The 26,930-nt window shown below is 41.0% G+C and overlaps 1 protein-coding gene across 1 annotated transcript; it reads right to left on the bottom strand.

The window, feature by feature from the left end:
- Positions 1–16,001: 16,001 nt before the first annotated feature.
- On the bottom strand, positions 16,002–26,682 carry MAL2 (mal, T cell differentiation protein 2). The gene is made up of 4 exons (XM_039715434.1): positions 26,474–26,682; positions 24,304–24,474; positions 20,174–20,332; positions 16,002–17,834 (listed from the first exon to the last, which is right to left on the bottom strand). Exons 1-4 carry the CDS (start codon positions 26,606–26,608, stop codon positions 17,754–17,756), a joined length of 546 nt encoding a protein of 181 aa, XP_039571368.1. The 5' UTR covers positions 26,609–26,682; the 3' UTR covers positions 16,002–17,753.
- Between the last annotated feature and the right edge of the window lie 248 nt (positions 26,683–26,930).

The raw sequence follows: 26,930 nt of genomic DNA, 5'->3' as shown, positions 1-26,930 counted from the left end.
GGGACAGCTGGCAAGGGCTCCACCACAACTTATTTCCTCTTCCAGCCTCATCAAGCATCTGGCTGACAGTGTGGGGCTTGTGCACCTAGTGCTTAACCAGCATCCAGGATAAAGTGTTAAATATTTGTGATATGTAGAGAATGAATATAAACATAGGCAAAGAAGGACTGTTAGCAAACCTTCCTTTAGACTAGTGGAAACAAAAGGGCAAGAGCAAGAGGAAGATTTTCCTAGAGCTGGTATCACAAAGCCAGCAAGTGTTTGACAGAAATTAGTAATAAAGAATTCATTATAGATGCTGAAGACATTAAAAAAATTAATGTGGTAGATTCCAGTGTTGCAATTTTTTTAGAGTTAACTCCTGCAGGAATGCTTAGTTTTATCTCCTTCAGTATTTTAGCAGGATATACTGTATGTGCAATGAACAGAGGTTTGTATTCCTTGTAAGAAGGTGTTGAATTTTTTCCTGACAAAGATGTTGTCAGGAAAATAACTATGTGGTTTTATGAAAAACATGTTCTTTACATGTAGCAAACCAGATTCATAGGAAGCATTAGTTTTATCTCCTTCAGTATTTTAGCAGGATATACTGTATGTGCAATGAACAGAGGTTTGTATTCCTTGTAAGAAGGTGTTGAATTTTTTGTATAAAGATGTTGTCAGGAAAATAACTATGTGGTTTTATGAAAAACATGTTCTTTACATGTAGCAAACCAGATTCATAGGAAGCAGTTGACATTACCTATTTTTCCCACGATATTTTTCAGTTCTTTAGACTCCAGGTTTTGACTATCAAAGGGCAGGAAAATGTGCTAAACTTCCACTGCTAAGGACACCAGCGGGTAAAGTCCCTGTGCCTGGAGCAGCTGAGAGGCTCCAGTCCAAGGGTCTGATCCTTGCACTGGGAGTTGCTGCCCCTTCCATAACTCCTTGGAAAGCAGTAGGAAACTCTGTGGTTGTAAAGGTTTGTCATCACTTCTGATCTTAGACTTGCATTTCAGATAATCTAAACCTGTGTCAGACTGTTGTTTAAGAAATTAGCATTATCTCCAAAGAAACAGAAAACAGTTTTATACCTATACATACATAGGTACAGGTACACCCTATTCATACATCCTATTCAAAATGGCAGGGAAAACTATTTCTTAACTATTTTAAAGAAAAGTAACCATAAAAATATCATAGTCTTGATTCTTCTGTGGTGTTCCTGTTCTTCCCCAATAAATAAAGTAAGCCTTAATGCATATACAATAGATTTTACTAGAATGCAAGTGTTCTTGGAAAAGTATAAGTCATTTACTGAAGGAAACTTGAACTTCCTGTGAAATGGAAACAATTTGAGAGCAAAATATTAAGATCATTCTTTTATTATATTCATTGGCCTTAAACCACTTATTTATGGACAGTCAGAAAATATGGGAGAGGTGTTAGACATATCCCAGCCGCAGTATGTATATTTCCATTATTGATGCTAAACCCCAAGATATTTTAAAGAGGATTGGTGCCTTCAGCTCACCTGCTTTTAATAAAAATGCCATTTTCACAGAAAAACTAATAATGGCTTTCTGTCATTCCTCCAGATTTGGATTTTGCTGTAGACTTTGGTATTAGAGTGGGCACAAGGTACAAGGTAAGGCTTCCTAATGATTGCTTTTATGCCTAGCCATGGCAATAAAATCATGCTCCTTTTCTATATGTGTGTGTATATATATATACAAACACACACAGAAAATACCATATCCTCTTTAAAGGTCAGGAGAACCTTCTATGAGTTATTGATGTGGTGGAGATACACTACATGCATTGTGCATGTTCTCCAGACCTATGAAAGTCATGGAAAGTTCCAGGCCTATGGAAAGACTGTGGTGTTCCTTGGGGGAAATTGGATCAGGCTCTATATGATTGAAGAAATGGATTAAACATTTCTGTTGCCCTAACCCAGTGGATGTCAGCAATATAGAGAATGTCTGAGTGATTGTCTTTGGTAAATTTCAGTTCTTCATTGGACATCTAACACAAAGCTTCTAAGTGTTGCAGTTACCGCAAGAGATTAAATGCTTACAAAAAAATCATCTGACCAAAATTCAGGTGAAAGAAATATTAATTATCAGTGACACAATCTGAACTTGACCAGAAAAAGGGAGGAAAATCCCTCAATTGTGTAGATTTGGAAAAACTGAGAGAAATACCCTTTGAGAACTACTCCTTCAAAAATTACTCAAAGAAGTATTTGAAGTTGAAAATAAGTTGAAAATGAGGTGAGTTGCAAAGCACTCTACAGGAGACAGCAGCACTTAGGGGTGAAGCAGCACTTAATGGTGATTTCCATTACCATCCACACCCAAAGGTGCATCCAACAGTCCCTGGACTCTGCAGGGAGAAACCTACTGTGATTCATTTTAGGGCAGTAGAAAATAATTGGTGTGTTGGAGACAGGCAGCCACTGGGACAGTCACTGGGACACTGAAAGTAAAGGGAAGAAGAGGAGGAGGAGGTGAAGGCTTTTGAGACCAGAGCTTGCTGGAGGGCAAATTTTGATGGGGGATAGTTTCCTGCTGTTCTTTATTTTGGTTGTGAGTTTAGTGAAAGGAAGATTTTTTGAAAAACCCTATTACAAATAAATACTTTTTTTTTCTGAGTGCATACTTGAACCTTATTAGCTGTTTCTCATTCTAAGGGAAATGACCCTTGGTGGGTTCAAATATTGGCTAAGCACTTAGATTAAAAAAAAAAAGTGTGAACTGCTCAGGAACATGCATAGGATAGAGGATGAAAATCGTACTAAAAATAAACTGCAAATTATAACCTCTTGTCATTAATCTATTTTCCTGGATGATTTTCTTCATAGGATCCACTAAAGGCATTAGGAAATGCCAAGGACTTCATCTGAGGTTATTGGACACTGTGTCCTGTCAGCATTAGGAAATGCCAAGGACTTCATCTGAGGTTATTGGACACTGTGTCCTGCTGTCGCTTGTCTTGGAAGCCACTTGATGCGGCTTCTCTGCCACATTATCCATGTGTAACACACCTGGCACCTTTTTCACCCTCCCTCTAGAACATTGCTCTTGACCAAACAGCAAATCCTGGCCCTGTTCCAGTTCCAGGTCAGACTCAGCCAGGAAGGGGGACACCCACGTGTGCTGTGATGATGCTGTTCCTCACTGTTGGGAGAGTCACTGCTCCTCTGCAGAATGGGCTCAGTTTCTGTGCAGCTGCTCTGGTGTGTGAGCATATGGCCTCTGTAAGTCTTAAGTCTTGTCAGCCGAGCTAAGGAGCCATGAAACACAAGGTGATCTCAGCAAAAGCCAGATGGGGATGGAATAACACTGGAACTGGGAGTTGGTTTTGTTCTGACTTGTGTGCTGTTGGTCTAAGCCCCAGCATGAGCATTTGGCAAGGAAATTGTACAAAAATTACTTGCCAGAGGCTTGCAGTTTATGCCTGTATACATTTCTGTGGTGAAATTTCACACCTGCTGGCCAAGCCAACCTGTACTTGGCACTTCATGGCAAAACTCATAAAGGCGTGCCTGTAGCCCTCCTGAGACTCCAGTGCTGGAGCCTTTTCCACTGGCATCCCAGTTCTGCTTTTCATTCTGGGACACTCAGTGCCTTGGAGCATCCCAGAGGCAAATTCATAACCAAAAATGTCTTGGTATTTTACAGCAATGTGGTTTTGCATGGGTTTCCATTGTAGCAAATGTCGTGGTTTAACCCCAGGCAGCAGCCAAGCCCCAGGCAGCTGCTCCTCACCCACCAGCAGGAGTGGGTGAAGCACTGGAAGAGTAAAAGCCAGAACATTCGTGGGTTGACCTAAGTAAAATATAATAGGGAGAGCAAAAATCACATACACAAGGAAAGCAAAAGAAGGAATTCATTCACCCCTTCCCATGGGCAGGCAGGTGTTCAGCCATCCCCAGGGAAACAGGGCTCCATCCTACATAACAGTGACTTGAGAAGACAAATGCCATCACCCTGAAAATCCCCCCTTCCTTCTTCTTGTGCAGGTTTATGTGTTAAGCACAGTGCCATAAATGATGGAATAGCCCTTGGCTCAGTTGGGATCAGCTGTCCTGGCTGTGTCCCCTCCCAGCCGTGCTTGTGCACCCCCAGCCTCCCCTCTGGTGGAGTGAGGAGCACAAAAGGCTCTGGCTCTGTGTGAGCCCTGCTCAGCAATAACAAAACCATCATTATCAACCCAGTGTTCTGCACAAATCCAAAACACAGCCCCATAGGAAAAAACTGTGAGGAAAATTAACTACCCCAGCCCAAACCAGCACATAAGTGCTAAGCCTTAGAGCAGAAATAAAGTTAAGAAACTCCCTGTGGAAATATATTTTTAATCCTCTTTTCTTCTCATGGCTTCTGATTAAGCTAGATGAAGAGATGTGTTGGAAAAGCCAGAATGTATTAATGATTTGTATGCCTCATTTCTGTCCCTAATAATGAAAATTTTCCCCTGAAATATCTGAAGGCTGACTGTACAATGTGCATTTTGCTCAAATAAAAATCTCAAAAGGATTGCTGCTGGGGTCTGCAAAAGAGCAATTAGGTTTCAGGGTTTAGAGCACAGCATTCTACGAAGAGAGCTTCTTCTCATCCCCATGAGGGGCTGCAGCTGTAAGGGAACATGTAGACATCCTTTGGGATTTCATGGTCTGACTCCTAGTGAGACAACAACTAGAGTCCTTCTGCAGAGCAAAAGGCATGTGTGAGGTCAGTATGTATAACATAAGACATAGGTCTTTACTAATACAGTAAGGTGAATTAATAGTTTGTGCCTTGTTTAATAGTGCAGGATTTCTCACGGCAAATCTTCCAACTCAACTGCAGTCAGCTTCTGAGTTGTGGTCTTGTTTGCCTTGGAAGAATTGTTCCCAGTAATGGCTGTGTGCAGACACACCCCACAGATTGTCCCACGTGGTGATGTAATGCTCTGACAGTGAGTTCTGCAACAGCTTGAGGGAATAATTCACCTTATTTAGCACTGGCCTCTGCTCCAGGTCTTCCAGTGTAGCACAAAACCACATGAAATTCAAAAGCTAGACCAGATGCCAAAAGGAAGAGCAAAATAGGGTATTTCCTACTAAGCTGCACCTCAGCACCACTGCTGGGTGTGGGTGAGGGGAGCAGTGCCCTGTACAGAGCAATCCATGCAGAGCCCTCGCCTGCAGGCACGGGGTGACGAGGGGAGGCACCGTGGTGGCTGCAGCACCCTGTGCTGAGGGAGATCCCCTTAAAGTGAAATTCTGCACAGGACTGTTCAAATTAGGAACAGAAAGGGAAGCACAGGCAGCAGGTACTGCATTTTAGACATTTGATGGGGACTTCCTCATCTCTTGAACCCCTTTCCACTGTATTCTGTCACATGGTACCTTTAAAACACAGAGACAATTAGGTATGGACACTACAGTGTCTCCTGGCCATGCACTGGGACTTTTCACTCATTCTGAATCCAGTTAGGAGACTCCAGTTTAGGTATTGACCATCAATATTTATGTATGACAAGAATGGTCACAGTTTTGGCCTCTATGGAGTTGGCCCTTCATGACTTAAAAAGACAATGGGATTTTTAGCCTTTCATATCCTATACATGGTTTTAAAAATTATCTCATGTGGCATGTTGCTACAGTTGATTCACTACATCTTCTTGTCGAAGACATTTTCTTTTCTGTTTCTCTGTGGATAAAAGTTGTGAAGGACTAGTTGAAAGCTGAACTACAGTCTGCTCACCAAGTGGCAGCACAGCTTTCTTCCAGCATCCTAAAAAAAAGCAGCAGAAAATCTCAGGCCAAGCGTCACATGAGGTAAGAGAATCTATCTGACATAATTTCTTTCTTAGAAACTTTCAGCGTTGAAAGTCTTTAGACTTTGGCCTTTCACCAAAATCCACAATCCCTACCACAAAATTAGGAGATATCTAAAAAAGAGGTCCCTTTCCAGGAATGAGACAAACAGAAATGAATACAGTGAGAGGAAAAAATCTCCCACTGATCAGGATAGATTAGACAGAGTATTTTCCTTTTAAACTTATGGAGCACTAGGGATTTGATCTTAAAGAAAATATTATTTTCCAATTAAAATTCTCATACCTGAATTCTGCTTTTCCCACGACTTATTATTTCCCAGAAGTGATATTTTGCATATTTTTGCTTGGTTTCTTTGATACTGAACAAGATGAAACCAGAAGTCTGAAGAGGAGAAAAAAACTAAGACACTTATCTCTAAAGAAAGGCCTTTTCCCCTTTCTGCACTTAGCAAAATGTAGTAATTTACCAAATCTGCTATAAATATCTTTTACCCCAGCAAATTCTAGCAATGTTGACCATCATTCAGTTTGGCTGAACTCTACCATATCATTTTAGGTGACTGAATAGAAAAGAATCTGCTCCTGAAAAAAAAATATGGTGCAGCTTCAGTTCATATTTCCAGCTCATTTGCCTGTGGCTTTCACAGAGAGAGCTGTTTTTCTATTCTTTGGTGAATTTTATTATGCTGTGGGCAGAACATCAAAGGGGAGTGCTGGACTGAGCTGTAGAGTGAGCCACAAGGGACACACTGGTACACTGGAACAGTCTAGATTTTTTCAAATGTTAAAGATAGGAAATACTTTAAATCCTTTTCCCCCTTTCTGCTGGATGTGCTGCTCAGTACACCCTGCCCATGTCTGGAGAGAGAGAGTTGCCAGCTCCTTTCAGGACAGGTACCCTCCACGGGGCCAGCAGCCCAGGATGGGACATGCAGAAGCATCCCTGGGCTGGCAGCAGCAAGCAGGGCAGGGATGTCCAAAATTGCCATTGGAAGCAGGCTCATCTGAGACTGCATTTGGGACAGATGTCAGCACACTGTGGGCTGTCAGAAGAGTGGAAAATCCATCCAGGCTGATAGTGGCTATGGGTACTGGTAATGACATGAGAGAACAAAGATTTGACCATCTTCTACAGCTATTAAGATTGTAACCTGTAGCCTGTCAGGGATATTCTGTAGCCCTTTGGTAATGGATGACAAGGATATGATGGGAAAATGATTGTCACCTGAAGTTTACTGATGGCTATCACCATGTGAACACAACACCCTTTATTCACTCTGATACAAACTCAGCACGTGTGTGTGTGTGTGTTTGATGAGAGTGTGGTGTTAAAGGATCTCTTTTGACAGTGGAAGAGGTGAGTTTAAACCCCTAAGGTGAATGGACAATAAAAAGAGCAGTCACTTAGGGGAGCTTTCATCACAGGAGGGTTATATGAAAAGGTGCAAAGGAAAGGACTTCTTCTTAGACCTGGTTTCTGGTGAAATTCTTCCCCCTCTAGCTACAGGCTTTGTTTATGTGTGTTACCAGCACAATAGCATGAGCTGAAGGTCACTTGTCTCCCTTTGGACTTACATGACATTATTGCTAAAGCCAGCAGGCTGGAAAATGGAAAACTTTCCAGGTCTGCCTCGCCTCCTGTTAAAGACAATCCAGGAAGCTGTGCAGCCTCTCTGCTGAGAGTTATAACCCAGAGATATATGGCATCCTGTGGTTACTTGCTGCCCTTTAACAGATATTTGAATAAAGAATACTTTCTGAAGCAAGTGTGTTATTGTGAACCTCTGAAGTTTGTCCTCTCCACCTGCCCCTATATGATCACATCTCTCTGAGAGAGCCATTGGTCTTATTGCCAGTTTCCCTCACCATCCTGGTGATTGCCAGGTAAAGAAAAACAAAGCATAAATAATAAAGTTCAAAAGAACTTTATTAAAGACCAGGTTGGATGCCCAGCTGAAGTGAGCTGGCACAGCTGAACAAGCCAAGACAGCTGCTCCACAGCAACAGGAGAGTTCCCCAGCTTCAGACCTCCAGGAAAGTGACACATATGCTCAGGGAAAGGGGGTACTTTAAAGTGGCAAATACTTCCCTCAGTCTGAAAAGCAAACCTCAGTCTCACTTGAGAAAAATGGCATATAGATTGCAATTGAGAACATTTGGTCATAACAATACAAGCATTTTCCAGTGATGATCATACAGCTGGAATTTTGTCAAAAAAAAGGCAATGTTTCTTCAGTGTCAAGAGGACTTCTTGATGTGAAGGCTTTAAAGATGCTATGGCCAGAGTAGGAAGCATTGCCTATCATTAAAGAAACACGACACTTTCCTTTGAAAGGCTTTTTCAATTGCTTATGACTTCCCAGATTTTAAATCAATTCTCCATGCTGGTTGCTTATTTTCTGCTGCACTGTCCAGGAAAGGTTTCATCAAAAGTCATTCAATCCTTTTAAAAAGAATAACTGGGAAAAACTGCTTTGCCTATAGTGAAAAAATAATCCTGTATCCATATTGCCAAGCAGCTGCATGTTAACAAGGGAAAGGCAGGTACCCGACCATGTCTGAGGCCCCTCACCCAACACACAGAACTGTGGCATGTCCAGCAGCAGAGTGTAACTCCTTGGTTACCTGCAGTCCCACAGCCCTGCTCAAGTCATTTGGAGCATGAAATCCCTGTCTTTGTCTTAACACAAGTGATGAGTCAGTTAAAGCCTGACACAAGGACTGTGAGAAGACGTGGGGCTGGAACATCAGCAAGGCGTATGGGACCCAAAACACTACACAGAGGAGACTGAGACTGTATTAAAATAATAAAAAGAGATGGAGGAGAGGGGATGGCTGAACCAAGTGGGATGAGGAAGCGTGAGTGTGTGTGTTTGCATGCATGAGCATGCATGTAAAGACAGCCCAGCCCTCGCAGAATCATAGAAGAAAAGGTAATGAACTGGGGAGAAAAAAAAGAGGCCAGGAAGTATGTAGGAGATAACATGGAAATTTCAGTTACTTTGTACATATAATTAGTTTTGACAATTAGCTTTCAGCTTGTCACTGCTTAAAAATGCTTTTGGAGAGAATCGGAGGAGCAGAACTGAAGACTAAGGTAGAATTTTCTCAGCTGACTTGGGCATCTTTATTGTATCTATTTACTGCTCCCAAAACTGTTTGTAAGAGCATGACCTGATTTTACCTCTTGTTCTCCCATTGCCTCGTTAAGGACCAGGAGCCAAAACTGTTATTAATTTGTACCAAATCAAGTAGATCTCTTTATCCGATAATATACTTATTACTTATACTATATAAATATATAGTATTTTTTATATATATATATATATACTTATACAAGTCCCATCTTTTCCAAGAAATCTTAATTTACCTGCCTTGATTTTCAACTATCAGCTGGCCAATGAACTCTGCATTTTGGTGATGGAGCAAGGTGATGGAGCAAGGACTGAGTGTGCAGGAGAGGCTGTATCTCACAGGGGAACCTTGCCAAGGGGAAGAAGTCCCAAACTGCATATAAGAGACAGTCTGCTGAGCACAAAATGAGCTCCTCACCCACTGCTCTGCTTCCAGTGGTGGCAAAAAGAAATGCTGTTTAGGAAGACCATGTGAAGCTGGTTATGTCCTTTTCCCCAATAAGCAGCATTCATAACTGTTGTATTAGGCATAGTAGAGGGTATGCTCCTGCCTTATCCCTTTAGCATAAAGACAGATTTATTTGTCTAATCCCTTTTTGAACATGCTAACACTGTCTGCCTCCACAAGCTCCTGTGTTGGCAAGCTCCTGAGCTTCACTGCTCACTGTGTCAGCAAATACTTTCTTTTATTTCTTTTAAACTGATCTTCTGGTAGTTACCTCAAGTGTCCCCTAAATCCCATACAAGATCCTTGTAAACATGTTACATGTTTGGTTTAACCAACATGTTCTTCATTTGGTAAATCATCATTACCTCACTCCATTGTCTCCTTCACTCCTGAGTGGAGTCCAGTGTTTTCAGTCTTCATTAGGCAGCAGCTTCAACACCTAAGCTATTTTTGCTGCCTTTTATAAGAATGCACCACAGGGCTTTTGGAGTTTTGTTTGGTTGGTTTTTATGTAGCAGTAATATTGCACCCTCTGTCCTGTTCCTAACAACCTTCTTATGAGTTCCAACATTTTATTGGAATTTGTTTGCCATTGCATACTGAGCTTATGATTTCAGAGAACCATCAGTAATGGCTCAGAGGTCTTTTTCCTAATAACTCTTAGTTCCAGGTCTAATGTGGATAATTTTTTCCTAGATGCATTGCCCCAGATTTATCTATATTAAAGCTCATCTGCCACCTTTGAGCCAACTCAGTTTGGTGATGTCTTCATGGTCTGCCCAGAACTTGACTGTCTAAAAAGAATCAGCCCCAAACAATGCAACCCCATGGTATGAGCTCATTCGGTTGTCATTTTATATTAGTTGACCTATTCAACTTTTATAACTCCCTAGGAAAAAGAAAACTCTCCAAAACCTCCTTAAGGCTTGAAGGATAGTTTCTATTTCTCTAACCCAGTGGAGCTACATGGATTTCAACCACAAATGATTTATAGAAGGCAGAAAAGCCAATTGTGTCCTGCAGAGAGAAGAGTGAAGAATAGTGTCTGCAGCTACTTCTTACCATAACAAAAAGGGACTTTGCATTGTATTTGTATCCTGGGATTGTTCTTGATAAATATGAAGTTTGTAATACAACCATAACAACAGAAGTCACGTACAATGCTAAGTTGTTGCTATGTCTCCTTATAACAAAAGCTGAAAAAGCAAGCCTGGTTCTTTCAGATGAGTGTGTACCTGGCTGCAGCGCTGGGAGCGGTGTTTGCCCGGGATGGGGGCGGCCGGCTCCGCGCTGCGCGGCTCCCGGCGCGGCGGCTCCATCTGCCGGCAGCGGCTCCTGCCCTTCGGGGTCTCCTCTTAGCGAAAGAGATACTGGAAACTCCGAATGGATCTCCCCTCCTGCTATCCCTTCAGCCGGCCTGTAACTTGATGATAAGGTAGAAGCTTTTCATCTCTGGAGATTTATGTGACATTGTACCTCATATACACTGTCCAGAATTGCTGACCCTAAACCATTCACAGGCTGTAAGTCCATTGTACCTCATATACACTGTCCAGAATTGCTGACCCTAAACCATTCACAGGCTGTAAGTAAGTCCTCCAGAATAATGAGATTCTACAAGTGCTGGATTTTTATCTTGAAATCTTCACACTTTCTAAGCCTGCCATGGCCACAAAGGCTATTGGTCCCTTAAGGGCAGCAGAAACATATCCCAGCAGCAATTCACCCTAGCAGCAGGATCCCTAGTAGAAACAGCAAATGACACAAGGCCAAGGAATTCGTAATTCCATTTGTTTCAAAGGTCAGCTCTACTTAGTGCTGAGGGGAAATTCTGCTCTTACTTCCATTAGTGAAATTTCTCACTGGCAACTAGACCTCAGAAGAAGTTGCATTTATATAACTAAAAGAACAATTTGGCTTCTTGTTCACCATTAAATTTCTCTCTGAGGTAACTCTTTTTCTAAGAACATTTGCTCCAGCTAAGACTCAGGCATGTTGTTTGAAAATGTCATTATTTTTATAAGTTTATTTGATTGATTTTTATTTTAGGTTGGGGGATGGATTTTGGACTTGGCCCAGGAACAGCTGTCACTGCTGTGGATATGTCAGGTGTATCTCAGATTATTCTGTACAAGTCCTCATCTTTTCAGTCCTGCAGCTCACTGTAGGTCCATGGTGATTGCAGCCAAGGAATGAAGGTAGAAGAAAACTATTCCGGCCATTCTCCCAGCTCCTAGAGCTGGTAGCAAGTTGGAAAAGGGACCTGCCACCAACTCTTTCTCCTCTGCTCCTGAATTTTGAGTTAAAGTATCTGGTGATGATTCACCTTGCTTCTTATTCCAACAACCCAAAGCTCTAAGCTGGCCCTACAGGTTCCCCAGGGCTTTAGATCCCAGGCCAAGGTATTAACAGTTTGAAAAGCAGGTATATTCAGGAGCTAAGTGCTGGATTTGATGCCAGACTTTTTACAGGAAGTAACTGTAGCCAAGTACTGAGCTCTTAGGCACCTTTTCTATCCGATAGGCCTCCCCATTTCCTCTTTTGCCATAGCTTTGTATTTTATCTTGGTGGAAACACCTCAAGACTGTCTATGCCCATGGGTGTTACTGAAGAATGAATCATACTCCAATACACCACATTAATTTTCTGAGTTGTCCAGCCTGTCTAGATTGTGCTGCTGCTCTTTTTTTGCTTTCCAAAAATGTGTTAGAGGCAGGGAAAAGGGAAGATGCTGTTTTAGGTCTTACAGAGGCATAGGGATGCAACCTAGCTGGGATGTTCATCTGGACCCAGGAGTCTGGAAATACTTCCAGGACATGAAGTTTGTGAGGAGTAAGACCTGTGATATCATTAATTACATTATTAAGTTATGCTAAAATGTGTTTTGCACTTTCAAAATAATGAAAAAAAATGGCTGTGATCTCTGTGTGGGACAAAACATGAGTCAGCAAATCTTCCAGAAAATCTTCCACACTTCTGTTTTATATGCAAATAAAACATTTTTTGCCTCATTGTTTGTTTGGTAAAGTTTATTGAACCAAAACCACTTGTTACAAAGTGATGTTAGAAGCCAATCATTGCTGGTCACTGCAAGCAGAATTGCTCAAGGAGGCAATCAGAACACTGGGAAATCCCAGCACCTCTGCACAGGGCAACACAGCTGTGGGAGGCCCCAGCTCTGCAGCAGGAGGAGTGCAGAACCTTTAAGATCTCTTCCAAAGCCAAACTATTCTATGATGCTTTTCAAGCTATGCAGAGCTTTTCTCAGGTGTTTTCTCTGCTGTTTCTTGTGTCACAGCACTGGTCCAGTGACAGAAACCACACCTTGCTGAGATGACCAGGAAATGGTGTTTGTATGAGATTAAAATCTGCAGTAATTCTTTTAAGATTACTAATAATGTTGCAACCATAATCAAACCCTGTATGGATCCACAGGGTTCAGTTTTTGCTTAAGAGCCTCTCTGAAGGCAAGCACAGTAACTCTGGACATAAGTGTATGAATATACATCTACAATCTCCAGAATCTTTACCAGCATTTGCAATTATCCCTGGCAAGAAAGATGTTAAAACCACACCTAGACATAACCTAGTTTGATCATTGTGTTCCCTTGAAAGGTAACGTGACAGGTTAGTTGCCAAAACTTAGCTCAGGTTACTGAACTGAAAGGTGCTGTGTCCTGGCAGGCTCAGGGCAGGCAGTGTTTTGCTAGCACCAAGAATTTAAGGCTCAAACATGTCACATAGCAGGAAGCATCAGAAAACTACAGATTCCTGAGCACCTTTATCCTCTCTTAAGATGCAGAGGGTAGATTAACACCTCACTCTATGAACTCCATGTCTACTTACAATTGGATAACCAAAATTTGTTAGAACACCTGGAAATTATAATGTGTGATCTAGGAATGCTGATTTGGCACTTTAAACCTCCCTTTGACTCATAATCCTCCACTAACAGTCATTGTACCTTTTAACCCCATGTAATTAACTGCCAGAGTAACACCACCATGACAGACAGGGTAAGGTCAGGTCACACACAACCCACACTACAGTGCTTCCTTCCAGCCCCCAGTGGGCAGCAGTAGAGGCTGCTGGGCAAGGCATCAAGAAACTTTCATTTGAGAATGAAAGGTTTCCTCTCCCTGCTCCACAGGTCTCCTGAGAGAGGCCCCTGGCAAACAAGTTGTTCTTCAGTGTCTCCGCATCCAAGTTTCCACCTGTGAAATGGGAACAGCACTTTTCTTCTTTACAGGAGCACCTTGAGGATAAATACAGTAAATTCTGAGCTGGTCAGGTTATAAGGGTGTTGCGACAAACACCAAAACTGAGCAAAAGAAGGTGGGAGAAAAGAGAACAATCATGCTGAATTCAGCTTTGTAAAAAAAAAAAAAAATTCTTTCCATTTCTGTTTACTAATTTTAGTACATAAGATTTGCTTTTACTTCTGTTTTGTTTTTCTTTCTTTCTGGTTTTCTTTATGTCTCAACAAAGACTACTGTGTCATGACCAATTGTACAAATACAGCTCAGAAAGAAAGACAACACGCTCTCACTTTCAGGTTTTTCTTTTTGTAAGACTAGAAAGAGCAATGTTCTATTTGCATCTCAGTCTCTAATGGTTCCTGTTATCTTTGGACAAAAACCTGGGAAGCCTTTCTGTGCAACTTGGGCAGCCTGGCAGAGGAGCATGAAATGCATCAGAATGCTTTTGTTCAATTTCACAGTGCCTAGATAAAAATGGCAAACAAGTTTTTAGAGTTTTAAGCTCTCTTATTTTTTGAAATTCAGATGGTGAAATTATAAATGTCAAAATTCTTTAAAGTTATAAGGCAAATGCAAATCTACAACAATTAGAGGAAGTGCAACAGGAGTCAGCACTGGTTTTGGAAGTGAGAGACAACACAGTTTTAGTGATTATCCAGTGGTTTTTCTTTTATTTTTATGAAGGGCACAGGTTTGTTTAGTCACTGGTTCTGCCACTATCTTTTAAAAGCTGTGCTTTACAGCTGTGTTTTAAGGAAACACTTCACAGTAGCACAACTTGACTCACATCAGGAGTTATAACCAATATATGCAGCCAGAGAAATCATGAGACTCTGAACAGACTGATCCCGTGCAGATCAATAATCCTGCAGGACCTGTGTCACTTTGGATTATTTCCAGACATTTAGCAAGGCAGAAGCAGAGTCAGGACTTCAGTGAAGCACGTGCTGTGCATATTTTCTGCCAAAATTCTAACAAAATATTAGCTTTCTAACATGTGCACTTTCACTTCTCTTTAGAAAGAGAGTAACTGCAATAACTGTTGCTTGTCTCTGCACCCTTTGAAGAAAAGTCTCCTTTGAAGCTCCTTCTCCTTATTTACCAGCAGCTACCACACAGTGCTATCCAAAACACCATGAAATGTTTTCTAAGAATAGGGACCTGTATGATACCCTATATAGTGCTGCACTGCAGCTTCACATCAAAAAGAGATATTTGATGAAAACACTGTTAAGGCATCTGTGGTCTTGTTCCTTTCACCTTAAATGAATTGAGATAAATTATCTCCCTATGTCCCTCCCACCCATGCCTTCTATTCTTTGGTGAGGTCTAAGCTTATGTCCTTGAAGATCATAGGCTTGGAGGAATTTTCTTACAAGGAAGAAAGATTTTTCAGAACCAGCTTGCACATTCTCCCTGGAATACCTATCACAAGGATTACATATTACACCCATATCAGTATTTGCACACATCCAGCATGCACATACCATTTCGGTCACACCTACTTTTTTAGTTCCCAGTGTAAAGCAATAAAAAATTAACTACTGTTTGTTTTTTTTTTGAAAGAACGTAACTGCATATTCCAGTTTGACTATCCACAGATCTTCCTCAAAGTACAGCAAAACTCCAACCTTACTAACACAAAAATTCTATTTTTTCACTCCATTTTAGCTGTGAAAGTTGTTCTTCATTACTGTAGTTTTTACCTTTATCTCTTCTCTGTCCTTTGTTTGTCTTTGATACTTAAGAGGGAAAGTTCAGTCTTTCCTCACTATGCAAACAGTTTCCATGCTACGCTAACCGCACTCTGCTATCTGCACTTCCACCAGTAGATTAAGAGACTTGAACAGCACTCACCAATCAAGGGTTTCACACCTCAGGTTTGAACTTGGAGGTTAGATACAAATTCCAACTAAGCTTGGATAGCTCTTTAATTGACTCCATGTGAAGGATTCAAACTCTGTAGGTTTAAATATGCAAAACATTAAGATCTGCCCTCCACGATCTCAGCTGGCTGCAGACTGCAGCTGTGGCATGCACAGTCTGTGGTGTGCAGGGCACAGAGAGGGTGCAGGACACAGGAGAAACCAAACTGAAGGTCAGCATCTGTTTGAAACATTGTAATGTTGAAACGTTGACTTTACTCTTCTCAACAATATGCACACAGTGCCACATGGCAAAGTAGCTGTGACACTAATTAAGCATATGTGAAAGTAGCCCCAGTGCAACTGTGCCTTCTCATGAAATCTTAGCCTGAATTTTGCATCTCTAACATCAGGTGAATCAGAGTACCAAGGTAGCTTTCTAAAGACAAAATTAATAACCAGACTACTGCCATAAATATATGAAGTAACTTTAATGCTGCTTAGCATAAGTCTTTGTGATATATTTTCATCCATATACTCCAGCGTAAATATATTTTGTACAACATGAAGTATTTTTAAAAGTATAGGACTCTAGATAAAATGTTCACAAAAATTTTAAATGCAATGAGAGAATTAAGGGAAAAAATCAGGCAGAGTACAAAATCTTAGGAAACAGATAAATGACAATGTCCCATTGTAGTAATTCAGGATGACCAAGTGGTTCCACAGTCAGAAGGCTGCCACTCACTGCTGTGCCACCCACAAGAACATGCCCTGGATCAGCAGGGCACTGCTGAGGGTGGCTGCCCCTCAGAGATCCTTGTAGCTGACAAGTTTGATAAAGTAACCTCCAAGGCAGACACCCTTGTTGGCTCAAGGAGAGTGAGTAGGCCTGGGAATGAAGGAAATCCTGTCTTCCCTTACGCAACCACTGCTGGTCTCTGCAGAATAATCAGGTGCACTGGCAAGATGTAGTGAACAGTTGTTTTACAAATGACAGGGAGCCTTTATTGTCCCAGCTTATCTTTTTTGGCACTATTCACAAAAGCAATAATTATTTACTAGCAAAATAACAAAAAGCTTCACCATGTACAAAACAACATGAGTGTCAGGGAGCAGAGCACAATGCTATAGTTTAGTTTTGCTAAATCAATTTTCTGTATATAATAATGCATGTCGTCATACACCAGGATATTCAAGAGAGGCTCAATTAAACGTCATCCATGTGAAAAGCAAACTCCATAGTGGGCGGACCGCTTTGCACCCCACTGCTTTCAGCAAGATGTTGCATAGGCATCTGTCCAAATAAGAACACCTTTACAACACTGCAGCTTTAGAATGCAACAAATAACACACTGCAAGAATTGAGGTCAGACATTATTCACTATTTGGTAACATTCCATTCAAATGATACTGACTCACATAATACCTAACAAATGCAGCACTTGAAATAGCAAGAACAAAGCTGTACTGCAACAAAGTTAAACAGTGCAAAAATTCCTGTTAAACAAAAAAATACCATGTATATACACACACAACACAAATGCACTGTTTTGTTTTGTAGTATAAATAGATCTGATTAAGCTAAATTCCTAAAACTAATAAACAACTGATTGAAAGTCCCAGTTTTCATTTAGTATGGAACAGAGTAAGCTTTAAGGCTCAGGTGACCCTAACCAGACATGGCTAAAAGAGAGTATAAAAAGATTTCACTGGATGTTTTTTTAAAATATTGTCTCTGTACATCAAAGTTAATAACATATATATATATATATACTAAGTTGGAATTTCAAAGTCAGCTTGGGCTCTGATCATGCAAAGGGCAGCACACAGAACACCCATGGCTCTACCTGTGTGGAGTGCACTGTAACGAAGCTCTTAATCCCAAGGCTTTACAAGGGGCAGCTTTTTAGCTGCCTGTGCAGTCAACATCTTGGCTTGGTTTCCATTTTATTCCTCTTCTGGTGTAGTGCTGGAGTTCTGTTGTCTGCTAATGACACATCTCTTTATCCCTAAACTTCTAAAAACTTACAATGAGTACACAGTAAAAGTAATTATGAGAAAGGGAAGAGATGGAATTTTTTTTTCTGTTGAAGAAATCCTGATTAGGGGTTACTTGCATTTAAAACAGACTTTAAGCAGAAAAAAAAAAGTCTTTTTAGAATTAAATTACAGTAAAACAGACAAGTAGCACTTAATTTGATCTGAAGTGGAACACGTGGGCATTAACCTCTCTTCAGCTGTTATTTAGCCTCCATCTCCTTAATGCCAGGGCTGTGCTGCAACCATAACAAATAGCTGTTGCAAAGGCAAAAATCTAGAGGAGGAGCAGAGAAAAACAAGGAAGAAAAAAGTGAATCACACATTGTTCTACAATATTTTTCTATTCTAAATGAATACAGGAAGACAAGTGATTCAAAAGGTACCTCCCCCAATCAAAACGCTTAATAAGGTAGGATAGGTTTGGGATCTTCTGAAGTCTTCTCAGGAACTTCTTTGCAATAACCCCATTTTACTACTACCTCATGTTACTGCTTTTCACTTGCTTGCTTCAGCAGACATTTAGAAATAGAACATGAAATAGAATTTCCGTATAAGTTATGGTGAAAGTAAATATGTGTATGTACACTGTGTATTGCAGTTCTCTTATCTAGACTGGTCAAACATCAATCTCTGATGTTTCCAGCTGAATGCCTTTACCCCAGCAAACATCAAAGCAGAAAACCCTCTAAACAGCAGAACTCTTTTACTTGAAGAAACACAGAAACAACTCCCATCTGCCCTCCTTGACCAGATACCCAGCCATCAGAACAACTTCCCAGGCAATGCCAGGGAAGTTGCTCCTGCTCAAGAACTGAATTGAACAGATTTGAACTGAGGGTCATGCCACAATGAAAGTGAGTATATAATGTACACTCGACAGAAGATAGGAGAAACTGAATTTCTGAAAAAAACATTTCTCATATTGTCCAGTGATATTCCAGCTGAATTCTGTCTCTTTTAATATACCAATTCAATCATCCTTTACATACAAGTGTTACTTTGACTAATTAAAGTTTTGAATAAATGCTACACCATAGAACCACCACCTGTTAAAATGAACATTTATGTATTTCTAATCACAGTGCATAAATGTCACCTTAAAAGACAGAATGTTAGCAATCTTTTTTCTTTTTGCCATGTGGCTGACAAGACTGTTTCAATGAAATATTTTAAAGATTCAAAATCTTTTTCTGTATGTTTTGACTTCCTAAATATACACTTCTACAAAAAATGCAAAGACTAAATTTATCTCATTCACTGTTTACCAGCTATTCTTAATTAACATACTGAGGCAAGTTACAAAATAATCTTCTCCTTCTCTATCTTGACACAGATTTGATTGGCCTGAAGAACTGAATTCTCCCTTAAAAAAAATTAGCATGGAAACAGGGAATGGTTTCTTGGAGTGCCCAGTATTGTTGTCAGACAAAATGACTGCAGTGACCATACATTCAGTGGGATATGAGCACACTAAACTAGGACTGAAGAGGTACACTTAAGGGTAGAATTTAAGATACTTGCTTAGTATAAAGAGGCTCCCTTAGCTCAGGCACAGCTGGAACACCACCTTTGCCCTTGTGCCACATGGGCACCAGGGATCAGATGCCCTCCAGTGTGTTCCAGGCAGGTGGGTGATGTGAGGAACTCTGGCCTGGGGACACTGACACACCCACCTCACCTCTTCAGGGCCTGCCTTGCCAAAGCTAAAGGCTTCTCTTTTCTATTCTGCTCCTGCAGACAGTGTGACCCTTACACCTTCAGTTCATCTCTTTTTATCTTACAATGAACTGAAAGTGCTTACTGTGCTAAAGTTATGGTGCACAGAGTTTTAAGGACAACAGATAAGAACAGAGGGTTTAGAAGCTTAATAAATATATACAGTTCCCTGAAAGTCTCTGGATAAAAAATTAAGAGCAGTGGTTTCAGGTCTATAAGTTAAGACTGAAATATCTCTACTCATCCCTGAAGAGTCCAGCCAGGGTAAAAAATAAAGCCTGATACGTTTTCTGATTCAGCTATGGACACCCACATCACCAAACACATTGATTCAGTGATGATGCAACTACAGTGAGAAAAATGCATTCTGGGCTTAGGCTGTCAAGGAAAGCACTCTAATAACTGCAGTAAGAGACAGCAGGGCCCCAATGTAGTAAGCACATATGTGAGCTTCACAAAGATCTAGTCCAAAATTTTATCTCTATGGCATGCTCAGGACTATCTAAATGGTATAAAAAAAGCAATTTCAAGCACATTTTATACCTTATCCTCTGATAAAGGCTCAGTTGTACTTTTTATTCTAATAACCAAAATTGGTTTTACAAAACACCTTGTCTAAAAATTATAAGCTGTAGTGATCATATAGTTAAAATACTACAGTGAAGAGTATGACCTCTACACTATACTGAAGAGTAAATAGCTATCCATAAGCATTAGTTTATACCAATATTTTTATATGTTTCTGGTTAGACACTAGTTGCTGCTGTCAAAGGCAATTCTTTCTCTCACAGCTCCTCTTCTATTACAGTTTGCTGTCAAATTCCCAAGTTGAATGGCTGGCTACAAGTGCTTGCTACAGACTTCTGTTCCCCTGCTACAAATAAACAAAACACATACCGAGGCTGCTATGCTTATGTTATATTCACGACCATTTAGAATTGTCTCTTGTGTGGTGGAGTTGAATTTGCGGGGGAAGTAATGCAGAGATGTAGTTGCTGCTTGCAGTAGAAATGCTCCAAAATAGAAGACAAAAGTAGCCCCATGGAAAATAAAATCCTAAAAAGCAAATAACAGAATCAGTCTGGGCTCCAAAACATATTGAATTCTTCTCATCTCAGTACAAATGAAATCCAACACTGAAACATGAAACAAGAACTGATAACACTAAGTTGAGATAAGCAGTGTTAAATCCATCTGACAGCTTAACCTGCACAAGTTTTCACAGCTTCTTGCAATTATAAGCAACTCATTAACATGGTTAGTGATAAAGGGCAGCTCTCCCTCTCCCCAAATCTTATATTCTTTCAAATTACGAGGCACATGCTCATCTTTACATACACATGTTGACATTTTAGACCACCTTAAATTTAGTGGCATTTAAAGAAATGTCCCTTCAGACAAATAAAAAAGAAGACATATACAGAACAACTTGATCACCATTCAAGCAGTACAATAAAACCTTGCAGTCCCATAAGTCTCTTCTCAGCTATAATCAAAGCTTCAAAAATATTCGCTCCATGCTTAAATTTTGCTTCTCTAAATGCCCAGAAACAACTCAGCTTTGACACAACTGTAATGTCCAATGTCCCAAAACAATGAGATTCAAGAATTGAGGTATTTCCACAACTCTTTCTGACTTGGCTCTACCCAACAGTCAGCAACCTGACAGCTCTTCATGATATTGTGGAATAAAACGTCCAAGACTTGTGCAGACAGGTTTAAGGATTTACTTCAAATATGCTTCTCTCCTGGCCCTCTCCAGGCAATTCTGTCCTCTATGATGAATGCTAACTGAATGTAAGGTTTAAACCCTAACTTTCATTTCTGGGTTCCATTACTGACACACATTAAAAAGTCTGGTGCCTTTGCAGGCCCTAGTTCAGAGCCCAGTGTTCCAGCAGCAAGATCTAAGGCATGTTCCAGTACAGTTTAAAATGTCTAAAGTATTCTTCCAACCTTGCCCTCAGTTATTCAGTCTGAAAAGCTGGCATTTGTACTGCACTCAATTTTTTGATCCATACAACATACACTTTGTGCATATACCTGTGAAGGTCTGCAAAAACCACAGAGACAATTTTTAAAATATACACAAGTATATGTATGCTTTGATACCTATGATATGCAGTCTAACTCCAGTACTAATGAGTTCTTTATGAACTTTAACTTCACGTGAGTGCAATGGACTGTCAGCATGCCTAGAGTGAGAACCCAGGATACTTTGTGTGTGTCCAGCAGACAGCACTCGCCTGCACTAGAAATCACTGTGAGACATCCTTACCTGCCTGCTGCCTGCCTGAGAGCAGTGAGGATGTGCTGCACTACCCTGTCCAGAGAAATGCACCTTCTTCATAGAGATTTTCTTTTAAATGAAAGAATCTTCTTTTCAAACTCATTACTTGTTCCATCTTTGATTGCAGCTAAAGCTACCTAAATCACACCCTAGTCAGTTTTGATAAGTTATAAGCTGCTACTACAGTTCTCCATTCCTGATCCACTAGATCAGGACTGACTGCATACAGAGAGATATTTTCAGGACATACTCTTTCATCTCCTTCATTCTCCTGCCTAACCCTCCAATTTCCTTCTCCTGGCAGCAATTATAGTGAAGCTCTGTAGCACCAGTAAGGTTTCACATTTACACGGTTATGGTTTCTGTGATCAAAATCCCCAAGACATTATGAGGGACCTTTTTTGGGTTTTATTAATTCTTATCATAGTGCCTAACTCTCCCTTGCTCCCACACTTGTATAATCATTGAAACCTCATACAAAGTGCATGCAAAACACTATGAGAGCAGCACGATAATTTAGCTCATATCTAATTTTGTAAATGAGTGTGTTGTGAGTCAGGCTGTAAAGGGCAGTACTTGTCATACCATCTGGTTTAATACACTGATGTACTGAGCAATGGAGCTCCATAAGGTCCATCTTTTCCAGTGTGTATCCTCTTATATTTTAAATATATGTCTATTAGTATGAGCAGATATATTTACAGTGTAAGGTATTACTAAATCCAGGACTGCATTTATAGTAACAAAAATAGTTTTAGTGTTTCCAGTATTTAATTATCTATTTGCAACAGAAAGTAAAAAAAAACCCTACTCATCACAGAAAAAAACTAAAGAGTTGAGTGTCAACAAGTTACAAAACATTTGGGCACCTGAAAATAGTGGTAAAGTGTCTTCTCTTATTTTTGTTGACAGGTGGAAGGGGCTGAGTTTCAGCTACAACTTAGAGATAAAATTATTCCTTCTGCATTTATTTAAGAGGTTGACTGAGTTCTGTCAGCTTTTTTTGGAGTTACAGATGCAGTTTTTATACAAGTCATGTATCCATTTCCTGATATAGAAAATTTTCCAGCAATTTGTTATATACAAGGGACAAAATTAACTGTATAGCAAACTGCCAGCATCAAGTAGCCAATGCGTAACACACACACAATTGTTAAAAGATGAAATTTGTATAGCATTTTCAATCTAAGGCTTTGTCCTTACCCAGCAACTCTTAAACAGATGCATGATTGTAAACTGGCAAACAGTTTCAATGAAACCCAGGACACTATTAATTTACTTTAGTTATGCTCAAGGGCTTTGTTGCATCATAATTTGTGAGGATGTTGCAGCATAAATCCCTGTAAAGGTCTCTGTGATTGTAACTGATTATTAGCCTAATTACTGCCTGCATAGTGCTGGAAAGCTGATGCTGTATGTGTATTTATTCACTATCGAAGTGCCAAAGTTTGCTTTTTAATAGAATCCAGTCTGTTAGCACTGATGGGCTTTGATTCATCAGAGCTCCAAACTCATAAGCTTTATGATTTGCTTTAAAGAACTTTTGCTTTAAGGGCCTATCCATAAATTGCCTGAGCAGATAAATATCCATAGCTATTGATACTGAAGGATGCAATTCCAGCTATGATCAAGGAAAGTGTCAATAGGAAAACTAAGCTGCCCAGGAGCAAAGTGAAAGTGATCAGCACTTACAGGCAGACACACTTCAGTGGTTTAGAAGTTGCAGTCCTTTTGGAAGAATTTTTTTTGAAAATTAAAAGTTCTGATCACAGTTATGCTGCCTCTTACTATTCACTTCCAGTAACATAACAGAGTGTGATATAATCTCATGCTTAACTACTTGAGTACTAAAAACTCAAAGTAAAAAACAGTTAATGACAACAAAGGAGCATGTAAATTACCAGTCAATAACCTGAGGCATCCATGTGGTTGGCAAAAACTAATACAAAAAACTTCCCTTTTTTAAGAGGAAGCTATAGTCTTTGAGAACTACTGGCACAAACCATAACAAGCAATTACAGCAAGATTCAGGATCTGTCTTCAAAACTAAAATCTCAGCAAAGAATACTTATATCTGTAGTCACACCAAGCTCCCTCTAAGAAAGATGAAGACATTAAGTCTCCTGATAAGATGTTAAGATATATCACAGTGCAGGTTAGGATGTCTTTTACCACCTAAGGTCTAACAGCCACTCACCATTGCTGCCTTAGCTTTGAGGAATTGACCCAAAAGTCACCAGTAGACTTTCTTAGGAACTGGAGGGAACCTTCTGGGTGCTGAAGTCCAGTCTGTGCTATCTCAGACAACCACATCATACAGTATGTTCACAAATGCATCCTTTCCTTTATAATATTCACAAGGTGTTACTACCACTTCTCTAATAGTCAGAAAGTATTTTCTGATTTCCAATGCACAATAATTCCAGGCATTCAAACCAATTTCTTGTTGCACCTTGGTAAATTATTCCTCTTCCTGCTGCTCATACATTTTATGTGCTCAGAGAGCACAAGTGTACTTTTCAAACAGCTTCAAAAGCTCCTTCAGCCTCCATCATAAAACAGTTTCCTCTGCCACCTTTGTAACCCTATTCTTTCTTTTTCTGGTTTTGAATTCCTGTTCGAAAAACTCTGTCCTAAAGCAGAAAGCCAGGTGTTAATACTTAGGATCAACACTTCTCATTAAATAATTTTCAGTTTATAAACAAAGGGAATCCTTAAATAAAGAAAAAAATCTTACCGCCTGGTTCCAGTTGACAGCAATTCTATTTGCATAACCAAAGAGGAACACGGAGAGGAAGACAATGGAGAGGAACCACGCTGTCACTGCCACAAACATTACCCATCCCTGCAGTAGGGGCAGTGGAATTTGGGTAGAGGCGACCAAAATCCAGACTATTGTTCCAAACACCTGCAAGGAAAGGAATACAGAGAATGAACTGGACAAGTTTTACTCAGTCCTTTCTGCCTAAGAACTGATATCACACAGTACATATCATCAGATGACTCTTAGGAACCAAGAGGAAACACTTCAAAAGTACTCAGAGAACCCAAGTCCTCCTCTCAGAAATGATAGGCAGTAAGTGGTGAAAAGACAAAGCCACTCCGAAATTCCTAAAAACTCTTAAAATAGTCTTGAAAATGGGATTTAGAAACTCAGGTGACTTGTGTGCAGCTGCTGAAAATTTTACCCTTATTGTAATTTTGAGCAAAATATAAGAAATGTAAAAACACAGTTCACACACACCACACACACACATCTCTCTCTATATACACAAATTAGCACGAAAAGGATGTATTTCTACTACTTTGGATTCAATCTCAAACTGTTTTGCTTTGCAGAGGACAGAAAGCATTAAAGCAAAAAGAAAAAAAAAACTACAATACAGAATAAAGAGAGTTGTAAACTATGCTGTAAAGACTAGAAAAATATAGAGCTTTCCAGAATCATCATAACATGGAGAATAATTCAGTAATGCCAATTTTCATTTCAGCAGACTCCTCACAGCAAATGACTGGTAGGGATGCTGTGCCAGGCATGGCCTGATGGACAATTTAGGTACTTCTAAGGCTTCCCTGGTTTAACCCTCTTGGCCAAAGGAACACTACTATTTCTTCCTGCAAATCCTGCATCTTAATAAAAAAGGATAAATAGACGACAATTATTACTCACTCCAGGTATGTTTGTTTATTACAGAAAGATTAAACTTCATAATCCAACCTGTTGAATAGTGTCAACTAAAATCTATTTCAAAGTGCAAGTTACTTCTTTCCTGTTAAAATTCTACAGATTTACAAACCAGGAAGTCAGAGGTTACATTTTCAGATTCAGAGAGCTTTCTTTTGTATCACAGTTGGATAAGAGATACCTTTCAAAAGATGCCTGCTATAAAATTAGTTGGTCCTCTCTGGTGTTACACTGCAGCAGCACATATGTAAAGATGCATTGCTAGTCTCAGTTCAAAGCTCCCATGGGTTTATGTATTACTGTTCAAGTTGTTCTCTAGGGTTCCTTTTTTAGCTGTGAAGAACCAAACTTTCTCTAGTTTCACAAGACTGCAGGTGCAAGTCTGTTACTTGGTGACCAGAGAGTGATGGGCAGTGAGGAAGCAAAAGGGATAGCAGAAAGTGTCTGTTAAACAAAAAAAAAGAGACACATGAAATGTTTTCAGTATTTTCAATGTGCAAACTTGCAGGGCTCCTTAAAAATAAATTTAGAACGGTAGTGTAGAGACTGCTAATCTCAGCATTCGCTGTTGTGCTATTTCCCTCACACTACACCTGTCCACTACAGCTTGGCTGTCAGATGTACAATTGGTTGGCCAACCAAATTAACCTTTTGTCCCTACTGCCTCTGGGCCTGGTTTAGTGCCCGGACTTGTGTTTCGAGTTTTGATTTGTGCCTTGCTCAGATACAATTTTACAGCTTGTGAGCTGGGATCCAGCTCACAGGCTGGGACCCAAGCAGTATTCTGCTCTGATCATAACAAAAAAAAATTAAATTAATGAATGATGAGTTCTACCGAGCTTTTTTGGTTTTTATCTCCTACTAATCAGTGGCACTACAGAGCCAGAGTCACATCCAACCTCAGCTCAAAGGTCCTCAGCCCTGCGTACACCAGCGAGCTCTAACACACACATGACTTTGAGCACACTTGTAGCAGTCTGCAGAGGACGCGTACACGCGCGTAGACAGAACCCGGTGTAACTCTCCGTGGTGCCTTTTGGGGCGGGGGAGAGCGTGGCTCCAAGCCCCGGACAGCCCAAACAGCCCCGCGAACCCACCTGTGCGCGGGCCGCGGCCCCGGCCCGAGGCGCCGAGCCCGGCCCAGCCCGGCCCCACACCTGCCCCGCTCACAAAATGGCAGGTGAGCAGCGCGGCCGCCCCCACCCCGGCCCCTCGCACTCACGATCTCCAGGAAGATGACGGCTCCCGAGAAGGTGCGCAGGATCTCCAGGCCGGAGGGCAGCGTGACCCGCGCAGGCGGGAAGTAGGGAGCGGGGTTGGGAGGCGGCGGCATGGACGAGGCTCCCCTGGGCAACATGTTGCTGCGGCGGCGGCGGCGGCGGTGCCGAGCGCGGCCAGGTGGGCGAGGAGGCGGCGGCGAGGGCGGGCGCAGGTGCGGGCGGCGCGCCTCGCCCGGGGCCGGGCAGCGCGGGGAGCCGGGCCCGGCCCGGCCGCTGCCTCTCGGCTGCCCCGGCAGCGCGGCTCCGCATTCACGAGCCCTGAATCAGGCCGGCCGCGCTCGGGCGGGATTTCCTAATGCCGGTTTGCAAAAGGTTGTTATTTACCTTCTGGTTACGGATATTCGGGCTTGGAAATGGCGTGGTTGCGCTTTTTGTGTTTTTTAAAGGAGCCTACTAGGT

The sequence above is a fragment of the Passer montanus genome, unplaced genomic scaffold (genome assembly GCF_014805655.1).
Source record: "Passer montanus isolate IOZ18808 unplaced genomic scaffold, ASM1480565v1 scaffold33, whole genome shotgun sequence".
NCBI classification, from domain to species: Eukaryota; Metazoa; Chordata; class Aves; order Passeriformes; family Passeridae; genus Passer; species Passer montanus.
Note: the sequence above shows the minus strand (reverse complement) of the source record. Positions and strands in the feature narration are given on the sequence as shown.